Source organism: Ochotona princeps, chromosome 22, assembly GCF_030435755.1.
Source record: "Ochotona princeps isolate mOchPri1 chromosome 22, mOchPri1.hap1, whole genome shotgun sequence".
NCBI classification, from domain to species: domain Eukaryota; kingdom Metazoa; phylum Chordata; class Mammalia; order Lagomorpha; family Ochotonidae; genus Ochotona; species Ochotona princeps.
The window spans coordinates 18,528,324-18,554,805 of NC_080853.1; the positions used below are offsets into that span (position 1 = coordinate 18,528,324).

The 26,482-nt window shown below is 51.7% G+C and overlaps 1 protein-coding gene across 1 annotated transcript; it reads left to right on the top strand.

The window, feature by feature from the left end:
* The first annotated feature begins 500 nt into the window (after positions 1 to 500).
* Positions 501 to 22,943, top strand: SNTA1 (syntrophin alpha 1). The gene is made up of 8 exons (XM_058679343.1): positions 501 to 853; positions 4,380 to 4,565; positions 16,613 to 16,817; positions 18,599 to 18,806; positions 18,928 to 19,058; positions 20,850 to 21,046; positions 22,055 to 22,242; positions 22,351 to 22,943. Exons 1-8 carry the CDS (start codon positions 574 to 576, stop codon positions 22,441 to 22,443), a joined length of 1,488 nt encoding a protein of 495 aa, XP_058535326.1. The 5' UTR covers positions 501 to 573; the 3' UTR covers positions 22,444 to 22,943.
* Positions 22,944 to 26,482: the final 3,539 nt, after the last annotated feature.

Sequence of the window (26,482 nt, forward strand, 5' to 3'; positions counted from 1 at the left end):
CTTCCCCCAGGTCTGAACATGTGCAGCTTGAGGTTTTTCTATGCTCGGCTTGTGCAGAGTAAGGGGTTAAGCTCTGAAACTTCTCCAGGCAGGCCTTCCAGCAAGCCCTAAGCCCAGCTGGGGGTGGCAGTGGGTGGTGTCCCCAGGTGGGCGGGACCTGTTGCCTCCAGGAGTCACGACCATACGTCCGAGCCTTGTCCTTTCCAAAGCTCCCAGACTAGTAGTAGCCCTGCGGGCAGAGTCCCTAGGGAGAGTCCTCTCGGGCGGCTTCTTGCACGCCCACGTCCGCGCTTGCAGAGGGCCACGACCTTGGCCTCCTCCCAGGACTCCCCAGGGTCCCGCCCACCCTCCACGTGGTCCTACTCCGTGTCCTTTAGGCTTTTCGGGTCCCTCCCGCGGCCCCGCCCGCTGGCGTCTGGTCACTCCCCCAGCAGGACTGGCCCCGCCCCGACGCTCCACCTCCCGGGGGCCGGGGTAGGGTGGCGGCTGGCCCAGCCGGGGCCCCCGCTGCCCTCCGCCCTGTGGGTGCCGGGTCGGGAACGGGCGACCCTGGTGGGGGGCTCGGCTGTGAAGATGGCGACAGGGAGGCGCGCCCCGCGAAGCGGGCTGCTGGAGCTGCGCGCGGGGGCCGGCGGAGAGCGCTGGCAGCGGGTGCTGGTCGCGCTGGCCGAGGACGCACTGACCGTGAGCCCCGCCGACGGCGAGCCCGGCCCGGAGCCCGAGCCCGCACAGCTCAACGGCGCCGCCGAGCCGGGCGCGGCGCCCCCGCAGCTGCCCGAGGCGCTGCTGCTCCAGCGGCGCCGCGTGACGGTGCGCAAGGCCGACGCTGGCGGGCTGGGCATCAGCATCAAAGGTGGGCGCGGGCGCAGCGGCGGTGCACCGGGGCGCGCTGTCGGAGGGGGCGCCGCGGACGTGGAGTTTGCTTGGCCTTGTGTGACTTGAGGCGGAGAGGCTGTGAGGAGGGAAGCAGATCCGAGGGCACTGGGGACGCCAAGGTTTCGTGGGGTGGGACCTGAGGGGGGCAGGCACAGGTGTGGGCGAGGTTGGGGGACGCCCAAGGACACGTGGGAGGGGACTTTTTCTGTCTGGAGGCACCGGACTGTGAGAGTTAGCGGCAAGGGCTCCAAGGACAAGAGGGGCACCCAGGAAGTGAGAGGTGGGAGAATTGCGGGGTTGAGGCTCTGGGTTACTAGAAAGACATACAGAGGAAGTCTATGAGACTCACCAGGTGGTGGGGAGCTAAGCCCGGGAGTCACTAGCTGAGATCCCAAATGGGATCCAGGAAGGCTGTGTCCTTCAGTGGGGAGCACCCCCCCCCGACGTTGAGGGCCCTAATCTGGCCCTCTCCACCTTGCACAGGATGCAAATCGTCTCGGATGCCACTTTCCAGGCACATAGCCACCACTGCCGTCCACCTCTTTCCAGTACAGGCAGTCCCAAGATGAGGCAGGTGAATTCAGACTTTTCACTTCCTGTCTCTGGTGCTTGGTGTCCCCAGCAGTAGATGAAGGTCAGGATGGAGTTGTTCTGTATCTGTCTGAACATGGTGCTCACCCTGCCCGCACATGGTAGATGCCTGGCAGTTCGTTGCAGTTAGAGAATAGTGAAGGCCAAGAGAGACTCCCCAGGCAACAGAACTGGGTGCTTAAAATCCCTGCAGGCCTGCTGGGGTCACCGTGACTGTCCCTTTGCTTCTCAGGGTCCCCGCCCACAGAACCGTGTTTTGGGAAAGGGTGTCAGCCCTTGTATCACCTTGAACTCACATGCTCCAGGCTGCTGGCTCTGTTCACTGCCCGGGCCTCTGGACCCTTTGGCTGGCGTGAGGGGCTGGAGATAAATGCCACATGGTCACTGTGTGTCAGGTGCTGTGACCAGTGTGCCAGGCGCATGAGCCACCTCCTGCAGGCAACTAGTGGTAAAAGGTGGGGAGTAAAAGTCCTTTTTTAAGGTTTATTTTATGTGTTTGAAAGGCGGAAAGAGAGACAGAGGGAGACTGATCTTCCGTCCACTGCTTTGTATCCTCAGTGGCTACAGTGGCCAGTGCTGGGCAAGGCTGGAGCCAGGAGGAGCAAGGACCTGCATCCTGGGCTCCCACATGCATGGCAGGGGCCCAAGGCCTTGAGAAACCCTAAACAGTTGAGGAGACTGAGATTCATAAAGGTCAAATGACTTTCCCAGGATGACTCAGTTGGTAGGGGGGGTCAGAGTCTGGAGGAGCTGAGATGTAACCCTAATTATCAGGCCATTGTTCTTCAGAGAATTGCCCTGGGCAGCTCTTTCTTTCCTGAGGAAGGGCAAATTCCCAGGCAGGCTACTAAAGGGGTGTGGAAGGGGGAAACGGGAAAGTCAGGGGCTGGGGTGCCTGGCCTTATCCCAACCTCCAGCCTGGGATGGAGCCACAGGCTGAGCCAGCGGTGGAACCCTTGGGGTCAGAGCAGGCAGAAACTTATCAAGTAGAATTTCATTTTGCAGGTGGCAAGCTAAGAGAGAGGAAAGAGAGAGAGAGAGAGCGCGCAAGAGAGAAAGAAGAGACAGCGCTTTCCAAGGTCACACAAAGCTGTTCATGGGCTCTGTCCAGCTGAGGGTGAAGCCGGTTTTAGGAGGCTTCAGGGGAAAGACCGGTTCCATCCAAGGCCTCTGGATGGAGACCAGGTTCCTGTTGCCATGGTAACCTCCCTCTGGGGTCCAGCTGAATCCCAGGCAGTCAGGAATGATTGGAGCTTCAGACTGCCTGGTTCTAGGTGGGGGAGGGCAGGTGTAAACTGTCACCCCTTCCTTGCCAGGCCCCTAGGCTATGTGCACTGCTTTGAGGGAACAGTTGTAGGGTCAGGGGGTGTGTTCCAGTCCCAGGTTGGCTGTCAGTCAGCTTGTGTAATGACCTTGAAATCATGACCTCCCTCTCTGGGCCACCAATCACTCAACTTTCAGTACTCCTGGGTTGGACCAAGAGTGTGAAATATGGGGGGCTTGACTTGCAGTCCACCGTAGGTTTAAGACGGTGGCTTCTGGAGCCAGGAGTCTTGGGGTTCAGATGCTGGCTCTGCCATGTGGTGGATATGTGAGCTTGGACAAGGGGCTTTGGCTTCCCTCAGAGGTGTCTGAGCAGGGCTCTTGGTGGGTATTGGAAGGATACAATGAGACAACCTAGCATTTAGCAACAATGTTTGGCACAGGAGATGTGGAACTAACAGGAACTGACTATGGTTTCTTGTTTGAAAGAGGCATTTGAGAATCTGGCAATAAAGTAATTCATGAAAGTGCATTTGCTTCTTGTTTATTGGAGATCCCATTTAGACTTTTGAAATCTCTAGACTGTAGCAGGGGCAGGGAGCCTTTTTTTTTTTGTTTTTTTGTTTTTTTGTTTTTCCTGCCAAGGGCCATTTGGATATTTATAGCAGCATTTGCGGGCCATGCAAAATTATCAACTTAAAAATTGGCCTGCTATAGATTTATTGAATTCCCAGTCCTGCTTGTGGTTGCCTTGGCAGGGCCAGACCAAAGAGTGTGGGGAGCCTTATATGGCCAGTGGGCTGGACGCTCCCCACCACTGCTCGAAGGCCTTGGTTTCCAGCCTGGATCCTGGACTATCAAACTTCAGGCTGGCGGAGGGAGGTGCTTTGGCCCTGAAGCAATAACTGACCGCCTGCTTCACTGTGGTTAGGCAGGTGTCCCCGGATTCCCCTGAGTGGAAAAATGGCTCATGTTCAAAATGTTTTTTTTTTTTTTAGTGAACCCTTGAACTTCAAGCTATTAACTTAGTGAGTTACTGAAGTACTGGTGACCACCCAAAGCATTTAACCAATAGACCCAACTACCAAACTCTACCTTTATGAATTTAGACAGTGACTTGGGACTTATCGGTGTCCCAAACTTCTTTTTATAAAGAAATAGATTTATTTTACTTATTTGGAAGTTAAAATTACAGAGAGGGAGAAAAGAAGAGACAAAGAAAGAGAAATCCTCTACTCACTGATTGACTCCCCAAATGGCCACAACAGTTTGGGGGAGCTAGGTGCTAGGAGCTTCATCTAGGTTTCCCACTGTGAGTGTCAGGGTCCACGCACTAAGGCCATTGTCCTCTGTTCTTCCCAAAGCACGTTAGCAGGGAACTGGATGGAAAATGGAGCAGCCTGGGACTCGAGCTGGCACTCATATGGGATGCTGGCACTGCAGTTGGCAGCTGAATATTCTGTGCCGCAGCGCTGGTCTCCAGTATCCCACACTTCGAAGGCCCCTATCTGAGATTCTCTTTATTCTCCCGTCTCCACTTTCCCAGCTTTGGGCTGGGTGCTGAGGGAAACCTTCAGAAGGAGTTTCATGTAGGTTTGCTTCTTGGAGCATCTGTCTCAGCTTTTTTTTCTCCTTCTGTGCTTTCACAGGGGGCCGGGAGAACAAGATGCCCATTCTCATTTCCAAGATCTTCAAGGGACTGGCAGCTGACCAGACGGAAGCCCTCTTTGTGGGGGACGCTATCCTGTCAGTGAACGGGGAAGACTTGTCCTCTGCCACCCATGATGAAGCCGTGCAGGCCCTGAAGAAGACAGGCAAGGAGGTGGTGCTGGAAGGTAAGCCCTGGGGTGTGGGGCCCAGAGCACTGGGCGGTGCTGCCCAGCTTCCTCCCTGTCTCCCCCAGGCCTTGAGTGCTCCTTGCCCCATGCTGGGGCCTTGGTGATGGTCAGGGACTGGGGGACCAGCTTGGGGCTTGGAGACTGGGGTAATGGAGGAAGCGTGGAGCTAAGCTGAACTGGTTTGCATCACCTCTCTCCTGTTCACTAGCAGGGGACCTTGGATGGATCGCCTCATTTCCCTGAGCCTTTGTTTCCTCGTCTGTAAAATGGGACTGTAACTCCTGCCTTTCTGGGTTGTTGTGAATAGGGACAATGTTACATGGTAGGATGTGTCACCTGATAAGTGACACAGGAAAGAGAGGCAGGGGTAGCTAAAATTCTGTTTGTATTTCATTTTATTTACTTGAATGAACTATTTATTTTTTAAAGTTAGAGTTACAGAGAGAAAGGGAGAGACAGACAGTGATCTTCTACGTGCTGGTTCACTCCCCATATAGTTGCAATGGCATTAGGCCAGGCAGAAGTCAGGAGCCAGGAGCTTCAGGCAAGTGGCTCCTGTGGGTGGCAGGGACCCAAATGCTTGGGCCATCTTCCAGTGTTTTTCTCAGTTGATTAGCAGGGAGGCAGATCAGCAGTGGAACAGCCAGGACCTGAAGCAGCACCCATAAGGGATGCTAGTGTTGCAGGTGGCAGTTTTAGCCACTATGCCACAACACTGGCCCCTAGAATTCTATTTAAGAAAAATAATTTATGAAATTTTAGATTTTAAAGGCAGAGAGAGAGAGAGAGAGAGAGAGAGAGATCTTTCACCGGTTCATTCACCCCCTGAATTCCTGCAACAGCCAGGACTGGGCCAGGTCAAAGCCAGGAGCCCAGGATTCTGAGTGTCTTATGTGAGTGGCAGGAATCCCAAGTAGGCGAGCCATCACTTGCTACTTCCCAGAGTGCGGATTAGCAGGATAATAGATTCAGCAGTGGAGCCAGGGCTTGAACCCAGCACCCCGACACGGGTTGTGGGCATCTAAGCAGTGACGTAACCACTGCACCAAATGCACACCCGGAACATTCTTTCCTGAGAACCTTGGTGAACTGTCAGGTCTCAGCTCTTCTAAGAGCCAGGCGTCCTAGTACTCAGAGACCCACCCATCTTCTTTAGGGAGAAGGTTGGCTGTTTTGCAGCAGGGTATGAAATCCAAGATGGATTTTGGTGGCAAAGCGGAGAGGCTTTCCGCACCGTGCCTGGCTTGTGTGGTCTTGGAGGAGTCCCTTGCCTTCTCTGAGCCTCAGTTTCCCCACTGGTAGCTGTAGACTGCCTGCTGTGGTTGATGCATGTCTACCTCTGCCCCATCTCTTGTGAGGTGTCTGCTATGCTGAGTTCTTCCCTCAGACGGCGCCCTGGTGGCCCCGGGAAGCCCGTGGGGGCCTGAGGAATGTGTTTTTGGCTCACGGCCCAGAACAGACACCAGGAGGTGGTAGAGCTGATGGAGAATGCCACGGCGGCCAACAAAGCTGCAGAGCCGAGTCCCAGGCCCAAGTCCTGCTGCGTTGCCTTGGCTTCCCCTAAGAGGTCTCCAAGAGGCCCACAGAAGCAAACGGGCAGGGGTCCCTCTGGGTGATCTTTGGTATTCTGATGATCAGCCCTCAATTCCCACTCAGTTTTGTTTTATTTTTACTTTTTAGCAATATTAAAATGCCAGTGATGTTTTTATTCTTTAAAATATATATTTATTTTTATTGGAAAGAGATATTTTTACAGAGAGAAGGAGAGACACAGAGAGAGAGAGAGAGGTATTCCATCTGCTGGTCTGCTCCCCAGATGCTCACGGTGGCTGGAACTGAGCTAATTCAAAGCCACAAGCTTCCCTGGGCCTCCAGTGCAGGTGCAGGGTCCCAAGGTCCTGGGTTATCCTCTGCTGCTTTCCAAGGCCATAAGCAGGGAGCTGGATGGGAAGTGGAGCAGCTGGGACATGAACCGGTACCTAAATGGAATGTTGTCATTTCAGGCAGAGAATTGACTTGCTGTGCCATTGTGCCAACTCCAGTGCTGTTTTTTTTTTTTTTTTTTTATGTTTAAAAAGGCTGATTTGAGAATATTGATCCCTGAAAGCTTAATATATCAGCCATATATTTTAATATCAAGTTAGAGTCATACATTAATGATAAGGATATGAGACTTTTTACTCTGGATGCCTTATTGTTTTGATATTTGTAGCTAGCAGTGTGATTTGAAATAATTGACATTCATCAAAAATCTAGTTTCTGGACCTCTTTTGTGGTACAGTTGGTTAAGCTGCCGCCCGTGACTCTGGCATCTCACGTCGGAGTGTCAGTTTGAATTCCAGTGTTCTGCTTCTGATCCTGCTCCCTGCCTGGAAAAGCAGCAGCGGATGAGGCAAGTAGCAAGACCCTTCTGCCATCCACATAGGAGTCCTGTGTGGGGTTCCAGGCTCCTGACTTTGTCCTGGTCCAGCCCCAGCCATGGCAGCTATTTGGTGGGGGGTAAATCAGCAGGTAAAGATCTCTGTTTTTCTCTCTGCCTTTCAAATCAATAAACCTTTACAAAAGCTTGTTTTCTTCTCTTTGATAAATGCAACATAGAGTAATTGATATTGCATCATTCCCATTTACAGACAAGATTATCAAGGATTATTAAGAATTAATAGCTTCCTTGAAGTCTCACAGCTAACAAACTGGCAACGTCAGGGTTTGAACCGCACTGTGGTTGCAGAGGCTATTGTTGGTTCCACCTTATATGACTGTTTGCAAGGCGGAAGGATAAAACGAGTGAGTGTCCAGGCCAGTGCTCTTGGTAGGCACTCAGTCATGATTTTATTCGTTGCTTAGTGCTTGGAACTTCCACATGGTAAAAGTATTCAGTAAATAGCAGCATTTTTAAAAAAAGATTTATTTATTTTTATTGCAAAGTCAGATATATAGAGAGAAGCAGAGAGAGAGAGGAAGATCTTCCGTCTGATGATTCACTCCCCAAGTGACCACAACAGCCAGAGCTGTACTGAAGCCAGGCTCCAGGAGCCTCTTCCTGGTCTCCCACGCGGGTGCAGAGTCCCAAGGTTTTGGGCCATCCTTGACTGCTTTCCCAGGCCACAGGCAGGGAGCTGGATGGGAAGTGGAGCTGCTGGGATCAGAACTGGCATCCATATGGGATCCTGGAGCATTCAAGGCGCGGACTTCAGCCGCTAGGCCATTGCGCCGGGCCCACATAGCAGCCTTTTTCATCATGACGTCATTAGCACCATCATCCTTTTCGTTAGTAAAACTGGAAGCACTTTGTGGGCTGGGGCCACGTGTTGTTTGTCTCTGGAGTCCTAAGGCCTGGTGCTGAGCCCAGCATACCACAGATTTTGGGGAGTGTTCAGAGAGTGAGCAGTAGGATGTGTCTCTGTATTACCTTTAGCCTTGTGCATCGTGGCTGATTTCCCTGCATGGTTTCAGATGGCCTGTGGCTCACGCTGGGTACATTTCTTGAGCTTTTCCAATAGGAGTCCTCGGAACTCCCTGCCAGCTCTTCTCCCAGGAGATGGATGCTGCCAGGTGCCCTGCCTGTGATTTGACTTGATGTGTCACCACTGTCAGAAGTGGAATGTTATTGCTGTTAATGGATACAGCTATTTGGGGCCTTGCTGTTCTGCTGAGCTGGGTGGTGCCATGCCTCTGAGGAGCCTGCCTGTCCCCAGGGACAGAGGTGTGCCCTGGCCTCTTCTCTCATACTCTACAGACATTGGTTTGGTTTGGTTTGAAAACCAGAGACTGAAAAAAGCTCTTTCATCCCCTGGCCCATACAAATCACCCCTGTATTAGTCACCCCCTGTACAATGAGAACACTGAAGCTCAGGGAGGTGAAGTCATTTGCCTAATGTCATATGGGGGCAGAGACAGCTTCATTAGAAGGCAGATCTTAGACTCTTGGATATTTTAGACTGCATGGCAAGACATGTCACCTTTATTTATTTTTAGGATTTACCACTATGGCATAGTTGATAAGACTGCTGTCTGCAATGCTTGGATCCCCTGTGGATCCCGAGTTGAGTTGCAGATGCTGCATTCCTGATGCAGCTCCCTGCTAATGTGCCTGAGAAAGCATCGGAAGGTGGCCCAAGTCCTTGGTGCCCTGCACCCATGTGGGAGACTGGAAAGAAGCTCCTGGCTCCCAGCCACAGATTAAGCCAGCTCTGGCCATTGTGGCCATTTGGGGAGTGAACCAGCGAATGAAAGACCGCTCTCTGTTTCTCTCTCCGCAGTTCTGGCTTTCAAATAACTAAATAAAATTAAAAGGATTTATTTATTTGAAACGTAGAGTGAAAGGAAGAGAGGGAGAGAGAGAAGATGGAGAGCTCTTCCATGTGCTGATTTACTCCCTCAGTGGCTTAACAGCCAGGTTGAAGCCAGCAGCCTAGCACTCCCGTCCCCTTTTGGGTGGCAGGGGTCATCATCTTTTGCTATCTTAGTTGTGTGAGCGTCGGGGAGCTGGATTGGAACTGGGGCCTGCATGGGCACTCCTGTGGGATACCGACATCCCAGGCAGCAGCTTAACCTGATGTGCCACAGCGCTGGCCTCAGGAACTAGATTAACAAACAACAACAGTAAAAACACAAGAAGTAATATTATATGTACTCTTCCAAAAAAGTCCAACAACGGGGAAGTGTAAAGTGATCACCTCTTGAGGGGAAAGCCACTGTGGGTGCTTTCAACCTCCTAAAGGTTCTGCATGTTTTTTTTCCCCACTAGACAAGTTTGGGGTCTGCTTGTGTCACTTTGCTCTGGGGCAGAGATAGAGATCCCTGGAGTCCCCTTGTTTGCGTCTGCCTTGGCCTCCCAAAGGAGTGATGGTCCATGTGTCTCTGGTTATTCGGTTCCTGGGTCAGGGGCTTGGCTGGGGAAGGTATAGATGCCAGTTGGGCGTACCTCTGGAGTCTCAGGAATGCTGACCAAAGGGCCGTGGTCAGGCCCTTGGCTCTCTAGGCCACTGCCTTTGGCCAGCCCCGCCTTGCCTGGTCGGGTGAGTCAGGCAGAAATGAGATGGGGAGGAGACCTCAGAGCTGGGCTATTTCTGGCTGTACTCCGGGGCCCCCAGTTCCCTACCCCCACTCTGGGCCTGGCCACTTGGTTTGTGAAATCCCAGCCCTGTTGCTGGCGCCAGCTGGTGTGTTGTCCATTTTTAGCCATTGCTGTGGAAAAGGAGAAGGCGGACCCAGTCCTTGGATGGCCGGGACAACAGGGCCCTAGTAACTGCTCTGGCTGTGAATGTTTGCTGTGCACGTAGCTTGGGAGGTCCCTGCTGGATTCTGGGGAGACAGATATGAGATGGTTGAGGTCCCTGCCCTGGCTGTGCCCCCTGCCTGGTGGTGCACACATGTGTCACCAAGTTAGTCACAGGGGAGTGGGTTTTGGGTGTTGCAGAGTGTGATGAATCCGAACTGGGCCCTTGTTGCAGGATGACATATGATCTGGGCTGGGCCTCCTGAGCTCTGGTACCTTCTTTGTTACCTGAGTGTGTTGTGACCTGGCATTTATTCTTGCATTCAAAGGACACTGACTCTGGGTTACATCAAACCCATGCTCTATCCCCTGGGAGCTCCCAGTTTCATGGGAGAGGCAGCCCCAGCCCCATAAACTATGAGAGTTCTGTGAAGTGGGGGCAAGGGAGGCTAATAGTTAAGAAGCACTTCTCTCTTTTTATTTCATGTATCTGTTTCCATTTTATTTGAAAGAAAGAAAGATATCCTCCATCCATCTGCTGGACTTCTCTCTAAATGCCCACAATAGCCAGGCATGGACTAGATTGAAGCCAGGAGTCAGGAGCTCAGCCAGGGACTCTTATAAGGGACCCAACCATTAGAACCATCATCCCCTGCCCCCCAGGGTGCACCAGCAGGAAGCTGGATCAGAAGCAGAGGAGCTGAGACTCGAACCAGGCACTCTGATATGGGATATAAGCATCGTAGTTAGTGCTCCCAACTGCTGTGCCAAATGACTATCCCAAGAAACACCTGTTTCTTGTGTAACTAATATTTGCCATGTATCATTCATCATTCCAGCTGGGGCTGGAATTCAAATCCAGGAACACCTGACTCCAAGCCATGTGCTGAGGACATTCTGTGTGGTGAAGACTACAATTTCAAGAAGCTCATATGGCTTCTGAGAGCTATGAGCATTCAGTAGCCTGGAGGGTGGGACTGGGGCAGTGGTTGGGAGTGAAGGCAGGCAGGTGGGCAGGGCCCGGGTGCTGGAGTGTCTTGAAGTTAGGGTGAAAGGTGGAGGGTAGCAGGAGCAGGGTTCTGAGCAGAGTGGGGCTGGGGCACCTACAGCATGGTTATGCAGCTGTAGGAGTTGGGACGCTGTAACCACAGATAACAGGAACCCAATACAAAGAAGTTTATACACCGAAAAGTATAGATTATCTCTCAGAACATCTGGAGGCAGAATGGCCCCCTGGGTAGGTTAATCTGGGGACTCACAGCTTAACTGAAGATCCAGTCTACCCATCTCCCTGTTTTACCACCCTCATGTGGATCCCAATCCTTGTGGGCAAAAAGTGACTGTTTTGTGTTCGGACCAAGTTACCTCCCTGTTAGAGACGAGTAGAGAAAGAGAGTGTGCTTTCTTCACTTTCTTGTTTAGCTAGAATTGTGTCATCTGCCCCACTCCCCACTTTTTAAAAAAAGATTTATTTATTTTCAATTTGAGAGTCAGATATACAGAGAGGAGGAGAGACAAAGAGGAAGACCTTTTGTTCATTGATTCACTCCCCAAGTGGCCGCAATGGCTGGAGCTGAGCCGAACCAAAGCCAGGGGACAGGAGCCTCTTCCAGGTCTCCCACGCGGGTGCAGGGTCCCAAAGCCTTGGGCTGTCTTTGACGGCATTCCCAGGCCACAAGCAGGGAGCTGAATGGGAAGTGGAGCAGTTGGGACATGAGCTGGCACCCATTTGGGATCCTGGCATGTGCAAGGAGAGGGCTTTGGTCAATAGTTTACAATGCTGGGCCCAAAGATTAATTTATTTTTGTTGTAAAGTCAGGTATACAGAGAGGAGGAAAGAGAGAGAGGAAGATCTTCCATCTGCTGATTCTGATTCATTCCCCAAGTCATCACAATGGCTGAGCTGATCTGAAGCCAGCAGCCAGGAGCTTCTTCTGGATCTCCCACATGGACACAGAGTCTCAAAGCTTTGGACTGTCTTCTACTGCTTTCCCAGGCCACAACCAGGGAGCTGGATGGGAAGCGGGGCCACCAGGACTTGAATCGGTGCCCATATGGGATCCCAGCGAGTGCAAGGCGAGGATTTTAGTCATTATGCTACCACATCGGGCCTCTCCACTTCTATTTAAAGATTTATTTATTTATTTGAAAGTCAGAGAGAAAGACATAAAGAAAGATCTTCCATCTGCTGATTCATTTTCCTAATGGCCAGGTCAGGGCCAGGCTGAAGCCAGGAGTCAGGAACTACATCTGACTTTCCCACATGGACAACAGGAGCTCAAGTACTTGAGCCAGCTTTTACTACTTCCCAGGTGCATTAGCAGGGAGCTGGATTGGAAACAGAACCAGTGGTGCTGACACTCTGATAGGGAATGTGGGCATTCTAAGTGGTGGCTTAACTCACTCCACTACAATGTCTGCCCTACCGTCTCGGTAAACTAGTCAAAAACAAGAAATATAATAGTTTTCTGGTGCTATGCAGGTCCGAAGCCAGGAGCCAGGAACCTCCTCCAGGTCTCCGACGAGGGTGCAGGGTCCCAAGGCTTTGGGCTGTCCTCAGCCGCTCTCCCAGGCCACAAGCAGGGAGCTGGATGGGAAGCGGAGCTGCCGGGATTAGAACTGGCACCTATATGGGATCCTGGCATGCTCAGGGCAAGGACTTTAGCCACTAAGCCATACCACTGGGCCCAAGAAAAGTTATATGCAGAAGGACACACACAGATCTTCCATCTGTTGGTTCACTCCCCAAGTGGCTGCAACAGCTGGAGCTGATCTGATCTGAAGTCAGGAGCCAGGGGCTTCTCCCAGTTCTCCCACATAGTGCAGGAGTCCAAGGACTTGAGCTATCCTCCTTGGGTTTCCCAGGCTACAAGCAGGGAGGTGGATGGGAAGCAGAGCAGCAGTTGGGACATGAACCAGTGCCCATATGGGATGCTGGTAAACAGGCAGAAGCTTGGCCTAGTGTGCCGTGGTGTTGCCTGAGTCTTGTTTTAACCCCCTCTTATTCATTTATTTTTTTCCTTGAATCCTATCTGAGCCTTAGGTGCTGTCTCCTGGGACAGAAATAGCTTCTTATTTGTTTCTTACAGGGAGATGGGCCAAAAACTGCTTCCTAACCCCTTTCTCAGCTGTCTACTTGCAGACAGGGCATGCTGGCTGGGCTGTGGCTCCAAATGCCAGAATGTTGGCATGTCACATTGTCACAGAGCAGGTGTGGTTGGTAGGAGCGGAAGGAGGACTGCCCAAGAGCTAGCAGACATCAGGCACCTTGCCTCAGAGGGCACAGCCTAGCTGGGTGAAGACAGAGCAACTCTTGGACAAGTCTTTTAACCACCTTGATTCTGCCCATCAGAATCGGGAGCAGCTCCCACTCCAGGGTGAGTGTGGCAGACACTGTTGATGCCCGCCCACCATTCATATGTTCTTCTTTACCAACAGAAGGTTGGTTTTATTGCCTGGAAATAAGCTCTGCCCCAGATATTGAAGGGTGAGTGGTGTAAGTCAAGAATATTCCCGTCTGCTGATGACTGGGCCAGCTGGGCACACAGCCCAATTATGTCCAGTTAGAGACAAGGAAACATCTACTGGGGGTGTCTCTGAGAAGAACGAGATAGGAGAGAGCCCTTCTTGCTCTTTTCCCTTTGTGTTTTGGGTTTTGTTATGTAAGAAGTGATTGGCCTGAGCTCGGGCAGCCACCTTGTGGTCATGAGGGGGAAAGGCAAGAGGAAGGTAGAGTTCTCTCTAGTTTGCTTTCCTCTGGACTACTTGTTACGTGAAACCACACACACACACACACACATACACACACACACAGAGAGAGAGAGAGATATTTTTTAAATAAAGCAACAGAAGCAGCAGCAGCAGAGAGATGTATCTTCTATCTTCAACAGCCATAACATCCAGGTCTGGCCAAAGCCTGGACTCCAGAACTCTTTCTGGTCTTCCGTGTGAGTACCAGAGGTATGATTATTTGGCCTATCATCACTGCCTTCCCAGGTACATAACAGAAATTGAATTGGAAACACAGTCAGGACTCAAACCTGTATTGCCTTGTGGGATGCTGGAATCACAAGGGGTGGCTGAAACTGCCGTCCCACAATGCCAGGTCCTAGATAGAACATTTTCGTAATCACAGAAGGCTCTGTTGGACAGTGTTGTTCTAGAAAGTGCCTAGGACTCTCACTCAGTGATAATTTCCCCGAGCTCAGAAGGGCTCTCTCTGGGCACTGATGTTGGCTAGAGTATGAACAGTGCTGCTATAGCAAATCCATAGCCTACTATGGCTTATGTATGGTAGGTTTTCGCCTTGTTAGGAAACACTCCAGGTCTGATATGGCATCTCTAAAGCAACAGCCTCTGTCTATTTCTGTTTTGTTGGTCAGCCTTCCCTACTGTGGTTTATGGTCAAGGCAGGTGCCCCACTGGTCTCATTTTCAGACAGGGAAAGAGGAAAAGCAGGCAGAGGAGGAGCGCATACTTCTCTGTGGGCAAACCCTGGTCGCTTCAGGGCCCAGCATGGTAGCATAGTGGCTAAAGTCCTCATCTTGCACGTGCTAGGATCCCATATGGGCACCGGTTTGCTTCCCGGCAGCCCTGCTTGCCATCCAGCTCCCTGTCTGTGGCCTGGGAAAGCAGTGGAGGATGGCTCAAAGCTTTGGGACCCTGCACCTGCATGGGAAACCCAGAAAAAGCTCCTGGCTCCTGGTTTCAGATTGGTTGAGCTCCAGCCGTTGCAGCCACTTGCGGAATGAACCAGTGGATGGAGGATCTGTCTCTCCTTCTCTCTGTATATTTGACTTTTCAATAAAAAATAAAAAATAAATCTTAAGAAAGAAAACAAGTCTTTAAAAAAAATTGATAGCTTCAGTCATCCTTTCTGCTGTCATTCTATTGGCCAGACTTGGTCACGTGGCCGCTGATAGCAGCGAGAGAGCCTGGAAAATGAAGTCTCTTACTTTCTCTCTCAGATTTATTTATTTATTTCTATTTATTGCTATTGGAAAAGCAGACTAGATTTTACACAGAGAAGGCAAGACAGAGAGAAAGATCTTCCATCTGCTGTTTCACTCTCCAGTTGGTCACCATAGCCAGAGCTGAGCTGAGCTAGGAGCTTCTTCTGGGTATCCCACATGAGTGCATGGTCTCAAGGACTTGGGCCATCTTCCATTGATTTCCCAGGCCACAGCAGGGAGGTAGATGGAAAGTAGAGGAACTGGGACGGGACACAAACTGGCACCTATATGGGATCCTGGTGGTTGCAAAGGGAGGATTCAGCTATTAAAGCATCGTGCCAGGCCCAGATAAATAATTCCTTAAAAAGAGTTTTTGTTATACTGTGCAATTTAGGAACTAGTGACAAAAAACCTGCATATTCAGTACAGATACATTTTTAAAAAAGATTTATTTATTTTTATTGGAAAGAGAGGAGGAGAGACAGAGAGGAAGATCTTCCACACCTTGATTCACTCCCCAAGTGACCACAACAGCCAGAGCTGAGTTGATCTGAAGCCAGGAGCCTGGAGCCTCTTCCAGGTCTCCCATACAGGTGCAGCGTCCCAAGGCTTTGGGCCATCACTGACTGCTTTCCCAGGCCACAAGCAGGGAGCTGGATGGGAAACAGGGATGGTGGGATTAGAACCAGCGCCCATATGGGATCCTGCAGCATGTGCAAGACAAGGACTTTAGCCACTAGACCACTGTGCCAGACCCTACAGATACAAATTTTTTAGAAAATAATTTCGATCTATAATTGGTTGAATCTGTGGATGCACAACACCAGGATACACATTAGATGCTGATTGGAATTGGTTACAATTCATTCATGTTGGGCCTGGTGTGCTAGCTTAGTGTCTAAATTCTTTTTTTTTTAAAAAGATTTTATTATTATTGGAAAGCTGGATATACAGAGAGGAGGAGAGACAGAGAGGAAGATCTTCCATCCGATGTTTCACTCCCCAAGTGAGCCGCAACGGGCCGGTACACACCAATCCGATGCCGGGACCAGGAACCTCTTCCGGGTCTCCCACGCGGGTGCAGGGTCCCAAAGCTTTGGGCCGTCCTCGACTGCTTTCCCAGGCCACAAGCAGGGAGCTGGATGGAAAGTGGAGCTGCTGGGATTAGAACTGGCACCCATATGGGATCCCGGGGCTTTCAAGGCCACGCCGCCGGGCCCAGTGTCTAAATTCTTACTTTGCAATTGCTGGGATCCCATATGGGCATTGGATCATGCCCTGGCTGCTTCATTTTCCATCTAGTTCCCTGCTTGTGGCCTGGGAAAAGCAGCAGAGGAGTGACCAAAGCCTTGCAATCCTGCACCCATGTGGGAGACCTAGAAGGAGCTTCTGGCTCCTGGCTTTAGGTCAGCTTAGTTCCAGCCATTGCAGCCACATGTGAAGTGAACCAGTGGACGGAAGAGCTTTCTGTCTGTCTCTCTTTCTCTCTGTAAATCTGTCTTTCCAATAAAAAATGAATAAGTCTTAAAAAGAGAGAGAGAGAGAAAGTACTCATGTGGCCACACTTCACTGCAAATGAGTCTAGGAAATGTAGTCTTTCTCTGAGTTGGCCATGTGTCTTTTTTTTTTTAAAGATTGTTTTTGTTTATTTGAAATAATTATAGGCCATGTGTCTTATCAACTAGGGGAGAGGTGAGAGATTGGGTATTGACGGCATCCGGCACTGTCTGCCCCATTGCCCTGTCAGAGATGTGGGCCTGGAAGGTCGTGATAGCGGGCTTGAGTTGAACTCTACATGATTTAGTGACAACTGTGCTGGGTGCCTCAAGGAACTGCTTGTCACAGTGGTAACTGTTGACCTCTCTCCTAACCAGTCAAATACATGAAGGAGGTCTCGCCTTATTTCAAGAATTCTGCTGGTGGGACCTCGGTCGGCTGGGACTCACCTCCTGCCTCACCCCTTCAGCGGCAGCCTTCGTGCCCTGGCCCTCCAAACCAGAACCTCAGCGAGGCCAAACATGTGCCCTTGAAGATGGCCTATGTCTCAAGGAGGTGCACCCCCACGGACCCGGAGCACAGGTAAGCCTGAGGTGGGGACAGTCAGGTGGACTGATGCTCTGGCGTTGGGTGATGGGGCCAAAGCAAGGGTATCGCTGTATTGTGCAAGCCACAAGCACAATGCCAGAACATAGTAGGGGTTTACAACACAGGCCGAGGAGCCGCAATCATGGTGGGTAGCACGTTAAGCTACCGTCTGTGATGTTGGCATCCCATTTGAGTGTTAGTTCAAGTTTTGGCTGCCACACTTCTGATCCAACTTCCTGCTGATGCACCTGGGAAAGCAGCAGAAGACTTGGGAGATCCAGATGAAACTTCTGGCTCCTGGCTTCAGCCCAGCCCAGTTATGGCTGTGGTAGCCATTTGAGGAGTAAACCAGAGAATAGAAGATTTCTCTCTCTCCCTTGCTTTCTTTGTCACTCTACCTTTCAAATAAGCAAATAAATCCTTAAAAAAGGAAGAAGAGACAGGCTGAATGGCTGTGTGAGGGACGTTATAGCCGTGATGGAGTGCTTTTCTTCTGACTTTGTCCTAGCTTCCTTTCTGTTCTGTAATAAAATGCCAGAGCAAAAGCTTTCTGAAGGATACATTACATGTTGACTTGGCACGTGGGTCTGAAGGCTGAGATCCTGGTGCCAGTGTCTGCCCAGCACCTGAGGACAGCCTGCTTGCCGCGTCAGAATCCTGTGGAAGTCATCGCACTTACAAGGCAGCAGGTGTGTGAATTCAGGGCTCTCTTCTTCTCAGGAAGCTACTAGTGCTATTCTGAGAGCCCAGTCCTCCTGTTCTCGTCCAGTCTTCATTATTTCCCCAAGGCGCCGCCTCCAAATCCCATCATCAGATGGTTTTTGAGGATGGAGCTAGAACATGGGGTTGGGGTGGGAGGGACTCTGTTAGGGGATGTGGGTGCCCCAGGCTGGTGTGGATGTAGCACAGTACCTGCCGCAGGGGACTGAGCTTTTAATGCCCCACACGGAAGTTTGAAAATCCTCTCCCTATTACTCCTTCTGCTATTTCTCCCAAGAAACTCCTTCTCTCGCCTTTGCCTGCACTTTCCCACTAACTCCTTTGCCCCAGAAATTTATTATGTGGATCATCTGGGCAGCTCAAGCCTCTTTCATCCTCTCCCCCACCCATCCTGAGTGAATTATTTTGCTTTGGATCTGGTTCAGCAAGACAATCCTCCTTAGAAATTGGGAGAAAAGGGTCAGATCAGGAACCCTGATTACATCAGTGTGTGTGTATAGCGGGGGGCCATGGCCAGTTTCCTATCCCCAGACCCCAGGAGACCTTGACAATTGTGACTGGAGCCCCACAGTTTCTGCTCAGTTACTTCTCAGTCTCTCTGGTGGACGTGTCCTGTGGTTTGGCCTGGTTGGGTACCGAGTAAAGTTTTAACAGCCACAACCATGTGTCCAGGCCATTTCCTGCACTTCTCTCTCTCTCTTTTTTTTTTAAAGATTTATTTATTTTTATTGCAAAGTCAGATATACAGAGAGGAGGAGAGACAGAGAAGATCTTCCGACCGATGGTTCACTCCCCAAATGACCACAATGGCTGCAGCTGAGCCAATCCGAAGCCAGGAGCTAGGAGCTTCTTCAAGGTCTCCCATGTGGGTGCAGGGTCCCAAGGCTTTGGGCTCTCCTTAACTGCTTTCCCAGGCCACAAGCAGGGAGCTAGATGGGAAGTGGAGCTGCCAGGATTAGAACTGGTGCCCATATGGGATCCCGGCACGTTCAAGGCGAGGACTTGAACTGCTACACTATTGCGCCGGCCCTCCCACACTTCTCTTTTGCCTGCAGGTATCTGGAGATCTGTTCTGCCGATGGTCAAGATACCCTCTTCCTGAGAGCCAAGGATGAGGCTAGTGCCAGGTCGTGGGCTGGAGCCATCCAAGCCCAGATCAACGTTCTGCTGCCCTGGGTCAAGGACGAGCTCCAGGCCCTAATGGCAGCTTCCAACCCAGCTGGGAGTCAGGACATCAAGCAGATTGGCTGGCTGACGGAGCAGGTGCCTGCTGGGTGGGGACCTGTCTCTTCCTCCCCTTTTTGTCGATGCCCTCGGTGTCTCACCCTAGCCCTCTGCTCTCTCCTCTCCCCATCTTTCCTTACTGCTGCTTTGCCACTTGCAGCTGCCCAGTGGAGGTACAGCCCCAACCCTGGCACTACTGACTGAGAAGGAGTTGCTCCTCTACTGTGGTCTCCCCCAGACCTGCGAGGCCCTGAGTCGGCCAGCCCGTACTGCCCCGCTCATCGCCACGAGGTACCCAAGGCCAGAGGAAGGGGCAGGGGGTCTTACCCAGAGCCTGGGGTGAGATGCTCTGGTTGGTTTCAAGAAGTTGGGTATGCCAGTCCTGTTCCACCCTGTGTTATTCCCCAGGGGACCACTGCCCTTGCTGGGCCCCAGTTTCATTATCTCTGAAATCAGAGTTTGTTAACAAGAGGATGCGAGGTGTCCCCAGTCCCTTCCACCACTAACTCTCATACCCGATGCTGCAGAACTTGGGGGACACAGGGCTGACCCCAGCAGTCCCAGTCCCCAGTCTAGCAGGGGAGAAAGGCCCCAGAATGGCCCTTATGTGCAGGGCCAGAGGAGTCGCTTAACACTATGTGGCCAGGTCAGGCAAGGCGGGACTTTCATAAATAGAAAAGCATCTCACACAGACGGAACATCAAGGTCATGGCCATGGAGCTATGAGTGCACTCTCACTAGGGTGTGGACTTGTGCAGGGGAACCAGGAGGAAGGAAACGGAAGCTTGGTGCGGTCTGATCTTGCAGAGATTGCCTGGCTTAGGAATGTTAGCTTCACCTTCAGGGCTGTGGCAGGTGGTGTGCAGGGGTGGGAGCCAGGGGAACCCGCGCTGTTTTCAGCGAAAGCCTGAGACTGCCACGTGGCGCACGTGCTGGGGAGCCTGCTGCCGTCCTGAAGGAGACAGGCTGCTGCTGGGATAGAGGGAGGTAGGCGGAAGCAGCAGATGGAGAAGACAGGCAGCATTTGTTCTGGAAAACACAAGGGTGGTGAAATTAGCAGAGCCTCATGCCTGCCAGATGGAGAGGGCGAGGGAGGTGTCCTAGACAAATGGGAGCTTTGCAGCTCGTGTCTGGGGATGGAGGAGGTGGGCATGGCCGCTGGGGTAGGAATGCAAAGGGAGGCGGCTGGAGTGAGATGCTGAGTCAAGTCCAAAGTATGTGTGGGATGAGTTGGGAGCTTGGAGACTCCCGGGTCTGCAGCTCAGGCCGGGAACGTGGGAGACAGGGTGTCAGCAGCAGCTCCAATGGGGGATTTGAGGCTGTTAGAGAGAGAGAGAGAAGCAAAGAGGGCTGAGGGCCAGACCTCTGAGGTTTTCCACCCAGAGGCCACACAGCAAGTGGGAGTGAGACTGTGGGGTCTGAGTCCCCTGTTGCCTGTGTCTACAGCTTGGGCTGGATTCTGGCCTCATGATAGGGGAAGGCTGTGACCTGGGAAGGCTGAGTGGGTCATGTGCTGCCTCCTGACATGGGGCTTGCTAGTTCAGGCAGCAGAGGTTTGTTGAGCAGCTACTGTATGCCAGACCCACTGCTCATTTCTGTGAATCCCACAGCAAACAATTTCTGCCCTAGCTGACGAAGGAGTGATACACAGTCAAGAAACAACCAAAATGCAAAAATGCAAAATGCAGGTTCTGATCTCATGATGACAGGGTAAGGTTAGTGAGGGACAAAGGGTGCTGTTCTTGACGGAGGGTCAGGAAAGGCTTCTCACTAAGAGGTGACATTGGAGTAAAGATCTGGGGGAAGTGAGGGAGTGAGTCGTGCCGCTGATTAGGGAAGAATGGCCAGGTGGAGGCACACACTGAGGCAGCTGTGTTCTCGGTATGTGTGCCGACATCAGCTGGACTGGGCTGAGGGAGTGGGGGTGAGGCTGGCAGAGGATGAGCCTCTGAGTTGCTCGATGCTCCCTTGCCCAATAGATGGGGAAGACGCCTGGGTCTACTCCCAGGTGTTATCCCTTGACTCAGGAGCCTTTTGCCCCAGTCAGGACCTCATGCTCTGCCCTCTGCTCCCTTCTGCCAGGCTGGTACACTCGGGCCCCTCGAAGGGCTCTGTGACCTATGACGCAGAATTGTCTTTTGCCCTGCGCACGGGCACACGCCACGGGGTGGACACTCACCTGTTCAGCGTGGAGTCACCACAGGACCTGGCTGCCTGGACCCGCCAGTTGGTGGATGGCTGTCACCGGGCTGCTGAGGGCGTGCAGGAGGTGTCTACAGGTACACTGGCTGGGCCTGGTCATGCCCCTGTGGTCCTAGCTGCCTGTGCCCAGGGGCAGGCAAGCATCCCTTTCGAGGGTGCATGAGGAGCGGATAGGAAGTACAATGAGGGCTCCTCAGGCACCCTGCGGTAGAGAGGGATCCCCTTTTTCCTGGGAGTCTGCTGGTGAGCATGTGGTGGTGATGGGGGTGGTTTCTGCCAGAGATGCCAAATAGAAGGTAGGACTCCCAGCAAAAAGCTGAATCTCCCATCATGAGAGCTGACTTTGAATATCTAATTTATCCCTTGTTCATATGAAATTTAAATTCAACCAGCCCATTCCACAGGTCTGTGAGGTGTCTAAGACCGGGCTTGGTATGTCCTTGGGTGCCTCTGCTGGGAATGGGCCTCCTGTGCATGACAGACTGTAACCTCCCTCTTATGGTGCTGCTGGAAGTGGAACTAGAAGTGGGTGCAGGTTCTCTGTGGGCCCATGCTTTTTATTTTGTTTTAAAAAAGAGAGATTTATTTATTTATTTGAAAGTTGGTGTTACACAGAGAGAGAGAGAGCCAGAGAGAAAGAAAAAAATCTCTCTGCTGCTGATTCAGTCCCCAGATGGCTTAACAGTTAGGTCTGGGCCAGGTGGAAGCCAGGAGCTAGGAGCTTCATCTGGGTCTCCCACATGGGTGTAGAGGCCTAAGCACTTGGGCCATCTTCCACTGCTTTTCCTAGGCCATTAGCAGGGAGCTGGATCAGAAGTGGACCAGCCAGGATAGGAACCAGTGGGTGTCATAGGTGGAGGCTTTCCTTGCCATGCCAGAGCACTGGTCCCTCCGGGCCTGTGTTTCTGTATTTTAGGGTGGAAATGGTTCTGTGCTAGGTGGGTGTACAGGGCTTATGGGCAAGAGTGAGCCTCCTATCCTAGTGCAGCCATAGGTGGGACTGGGGGTGCTGTGGTCTCTGAGGTACCAGCCGTACCTGTGTCCTGTACCTATGCCCTGCCACCCTATACCCCCTGCTCCTACAGCCTGTACGTGGAATGGCCGTCCCTGCAATCTCTCTGTGCATATCGACAAGGGCTTCACGCTGTGGGCGGCTGAGCCCGGTGCTGCCCGAGTTGTACTGCTCCGACAGCCCTTTGAGAAGCTGCAAATGTCCTCTGACGATGGTGCCAGTCTCCTTTTCCTGGACTTTGGTGGTGCTGAAGGCGAGATTGTGAGTAGAGAGAGGAGCCACCTCTGCAGCCTGGGGAGGAGGGAGGACCCCCTGTTCTGGGGACCTGGCTGCATGGGGCCTCTGAGCCTTCTCTCCCTCTCTCCACAGCAGCTGGACCTGCACTCATGTCCCAAGACAATGGTCTTCATCATCCACTCCTTCCTCTCGGCCAAAGTCACCCGTCTAGGGCTCTTGGCCTAGAAGTCGTCTGATGTACTTGGCTCTGAAGAGGGGGCGTCCACCGTGTGGCTGACCTGCTCTGACTGCCCACCGCTGAGCTGAGGCAAACGAGAGGAGAGGAGCAAGGGCCTCAGAGTGCCGGCCCCTAGGGAACCTGGAGTGGCCTGGGGACTGATCCCCTGGATCCTGCCTGTGATGGGGTGGCCTTGCTGCTGTCCACAATCCCACACCAGTGCCTTCTGCAGAGAGATATTTTGTGTACATAGAAGCCATTCCGAGCCGGGGCCAGCCCCGTGGGGATCCTGACCCCACACAACAGCTGAGCTGCCAGGCCTTCTGGAGGTCCCCGAGTCCCTCCCAGAGGCCCCACCCAAAGTTGGAGTCCCCCAGGGTCAGTGACAGGAGAAAGCAGAGGAACCTTTCTGGTCATTACCTCCTCAGTCCTACCACCTTGGGGCATCTGTTTTTTTCTCTGTCCTCTCTTCTGTTTATTCTCCTGTTAATAAACACCTGTGAGCACATAGGTGGTCTGTTGTGGTCTCTGTGGTTTGCACCTGACCTTTGGTCCCTGTGATGGCTACTGTAGTTCCAAGATGGACCAGACTGAGGACCGCACCCCTCCTTCCCCAACCCCCGGAAAGGAGCAGACTGTTAGCCACAGAACCAAAAAGATAGTGGATTGATTGTTGTGTGACTTATGACCCCAACACATAGCTGCCTAAAGCAACATTTATTATTGCTTGGGTTCTGTGGGTCAGGATTATTACTAACCAATAGAAATATAATGTGAGTCAAATATGTATATATATTTGAAAATTTACCGGAAGTGTGTGTTTGACCTGATAGTTGAGCTGTCTGTGTCCCATAACTGAGGATCTGGGTCTGATGACTGACTCTGGCTCCTGACTCCTACTAATGTGGAGGTAGTGGTGATGGTCCAAGTGATGGGCTTCCTTCCACTTACATGGGAGACCTGAATTCCATTTCTTGCTCCTGGCTTTGGCCTCAGTCCAATCCTGGCTATTGTGGGCACTTGGGAAGTAAACAGCGAATGGGAACTCTCTCTGCCTAAAATAAAAAACCTCCAGCATATAATAAATATATATATATATATATATATATAAACCTCCAGTAGCCACACTTACTTTTTTTTTATAGTTTCGGAAAAGGGGAAAATGATGCTAATATTTAACCCAATATATCCAAAACATTATCACTTCAACACATAATGTAGAAATGTATTTTATTTTTTTAAAGTTTCTGTTTTAAAAAATTACACATAATATAAAAATGTATTAATGGGATGTTGAACATTCCTTTTTGAAATCCAGTGTGTATTTGATAACTATAGTGTGTCTCCCTTCAGGTGCCAAGTTTTGATTAGAGATACTTTATTTGCATTTAGATTTTGTGACGTTTACAATTAAAAAATAGCATGTTGTTCTAAACATTCTAAAGTCTTTCAATAACCAGATTGTTGATCAGGGTTTTCAGTTTTAATTCATTAAAACTAAAGTTTAATTACTCACATTAGCTAGGTATCAAGTGCTCAATAGCCACATGTGTCTAGCAACCATGACAATGGACTGGACAGTTCCTATTGAACCTCCACCTCAGAGTCTTGGGACATGAGTCCTTTAGCAAGTGAGAATCCAAGCAGGTTCTAGAAAGTGGGTCCTAGACACCTGGGGAGAGGCAGGGGAGCAGAGAGGTTCTGGCCTTGCCCATCCATCTGCCTACTCTGCTCAGCTGAGAAAGGAGTTATTTGTGCTTGCTCAGTGCTAATTCCTGAGCCCTGAAGGTGGTGCAGCTGGGAACTAGACAGGAAGTATACCAGAAGTTTCCACAATAATGAAAACCAAAGAAAGAATCATGCAGAATACCTAATTGTAACGGAGATTTGTGTTCAAGAAATTCCAGTTGCTCTTGTCCTGGCCTGATCATGTCTGCAGAGAGGGCTGGTGAACTCACTAGAAGGGGGGCTCCTTCAACATGGGGAAAATCTGTCACGGGGTAGGAGTTTTGGGGGAATACCAGTCTATACGAAGTTGTACCACAAAATTTAAAAATTCAAAATAAAAATATAACAAAAAAGAAGGGGGGCTAGGCTGTCAGGAACAGCTTTTGGGGGCGGATTTGTATGTGGAAATGGTTATGAAAGATGGTTATTAGATGCCCAAGGGGGTCTGCCACTTGGGGAACTGGAGATGTGAATGGGGAAGTCATCAACTTATGTCCAGGAGAAGCAGTCTGAGCCACACATATGTGCAGGTGCTTGGTGCAGGAGTCAGGATCCATGATTTGTGACACCTGCAGCTTATATAGGACTGCCTGAATTCAAATCCCAACTTGGCTTCCAATTCTGTTTCCTGCTAATGTGCATCCCAGCAGGCAGCCAATGATGATTCAAGTCACTGGGCCTCTGTCACCCACCTAAGGGACCCAGATGGAGTGCCTGTCTCCTGGCTTCTGCCTTGCGCAGTCCCAGCTCTGGTAGGCATCTGGGGAGTGAACTATAGGATGACAGACCTCTTTTTTGTTCCTTTTTGCCTTCCAAATAACTAAAAACTAAAGAAAATCTAGAATTTTCCTAGTATCCAGATTGACAAAATAAAGAGACATTAATTAAATGCTCACAAATACGTCTATTTAACTAAATCTATTATTTCAACACGTAATCAGCATAAAAATTGCTACTTATTTTACATTTTTCAATACTCGGTGTGTATTTACATTTAAGAAGGATTTTAGTTGAGAGACGTAATTACAGATAAGGAAAGACAGAGCTCTCCCATCCACTGGTTCACTCCAAAAACGATCACAACAGGTCTTACTCAGGCTGATCCGAAGGCAAGACCTACACTCGGGCGCAGGCCCGACTTACAGTTAAAATACAGTGCTCTTATGCCCACACGTTGGCGACTAGGCACCGTAAAGGTCAACGCCAAAAGTGTGAATCCACCCGGATCCTATAGAGGCAGCACTTCCGTTGGCCTCTCCCGGATGAAAGTTACCGCGGAACGGTACTCACTGCAGTCTGCGCGCAGCGACGGACTGTTGAGGGTGGAGGGATCCCGGCTCCCCGCTGCACTTCCGCCGCGGGATCGGCTTGCCGGCTCGGGTGAGAGGTGAGCCGCGCTCGGGGAGGTGGTGACCGCTCGTTCGTGGCCGGACATGTTGCTGGCCCCGGGGATGCTCTAACCCTGGACACGCTCGGGGCGTAAGGGGAGGATGGCCCGGTGTTGAGGTCCGCGGCCCCGCAGGCCGCTCCCCTGTGACCTTGGGCAGACCACTCTGTGCCCGCTGCTTCTGAGCCTCAGCTTCGCCCCAGCCCCGAGGAGCGGGGTGACGGTGGAAGCTGCTTCGCCCCAGCCCCGAGGAGCGGGGTGACGGGGTGACGGTGGAAGCTGCTTCGCCCCAGCCCCGAGGAGCGGGGTGACGGTGGAAGCTGCTTCGCCCCAGCCCCGAGGAGCGGGGTGACGGTGGAAGCTGCTTCGCCCCAGCCCCGAGGAGCGGGGTGACGGTGGAAGCTGCTTCGCCCCAGCCCCGAGGAGCGGGGTGACGGTGGAAGCTGCTTCGCCCCAGCCCCGAGGAGCGGGGTGACGGTGGAAGCTGCTTCGCCCTAGCCCCGAGGAGCGGGGTGACGGGGTGACGGTGGAAGCTGCTTCGCCCTAGCCCCGAGGAGCGGGGTGACGGTGGAAGCTGCCTTAAAGGGGTGTGTTGTGGGTGCGGGAATCCACGCCGGCACTGTGCTGTCATGTACGAAGACGGGCAGGTGTCCCATCGTCATGGCCATTGCCAAAATGGACTTTTTGAAGAATATTATTATTATCCTTGGAGAGAAGTAGGGTGCCCATCAGCTGACTCACACCCCTAATGCCTGCAGGGGTCAGGGCTGGGCCTGCCCAAGCCTAGAATTCAGTTTTGAACCCTCACAGAGGCTCCTCCAGTGGGCTGTGCCAGGTTACTTGGGTGGTTTTGTGGTCCTCATGGTGGAGTTACAAAAGTTAAGTTGCTGTCCCCTTTTCATACTGGTGAAAATTTCACACTGGTGAGGCTG

Coding starts and splice junctions, on each gene's coding strand:
- SNTA1 (XM_058679343.1), top strand. CDS start 574: ATGGCGACAGGGAGGCGCGCCCCGCGAAGCGGGCTGCTGGAGCTGCGC. Junction 16,818..18,598: donor CCCACGGACCCGGAGCACAG/GTAAGCCTGAGG, acceptor TTTTGCCTGCAG/GTATCTGGAGATCTGTTCTG. Junction 19,059..20,849: donor GCCCCGCTCATCGCCACGAG/GTACCCAAGGCC, acceptor CCCTTCTGCCAG/GCTGGTACACTCGGGCCCCT.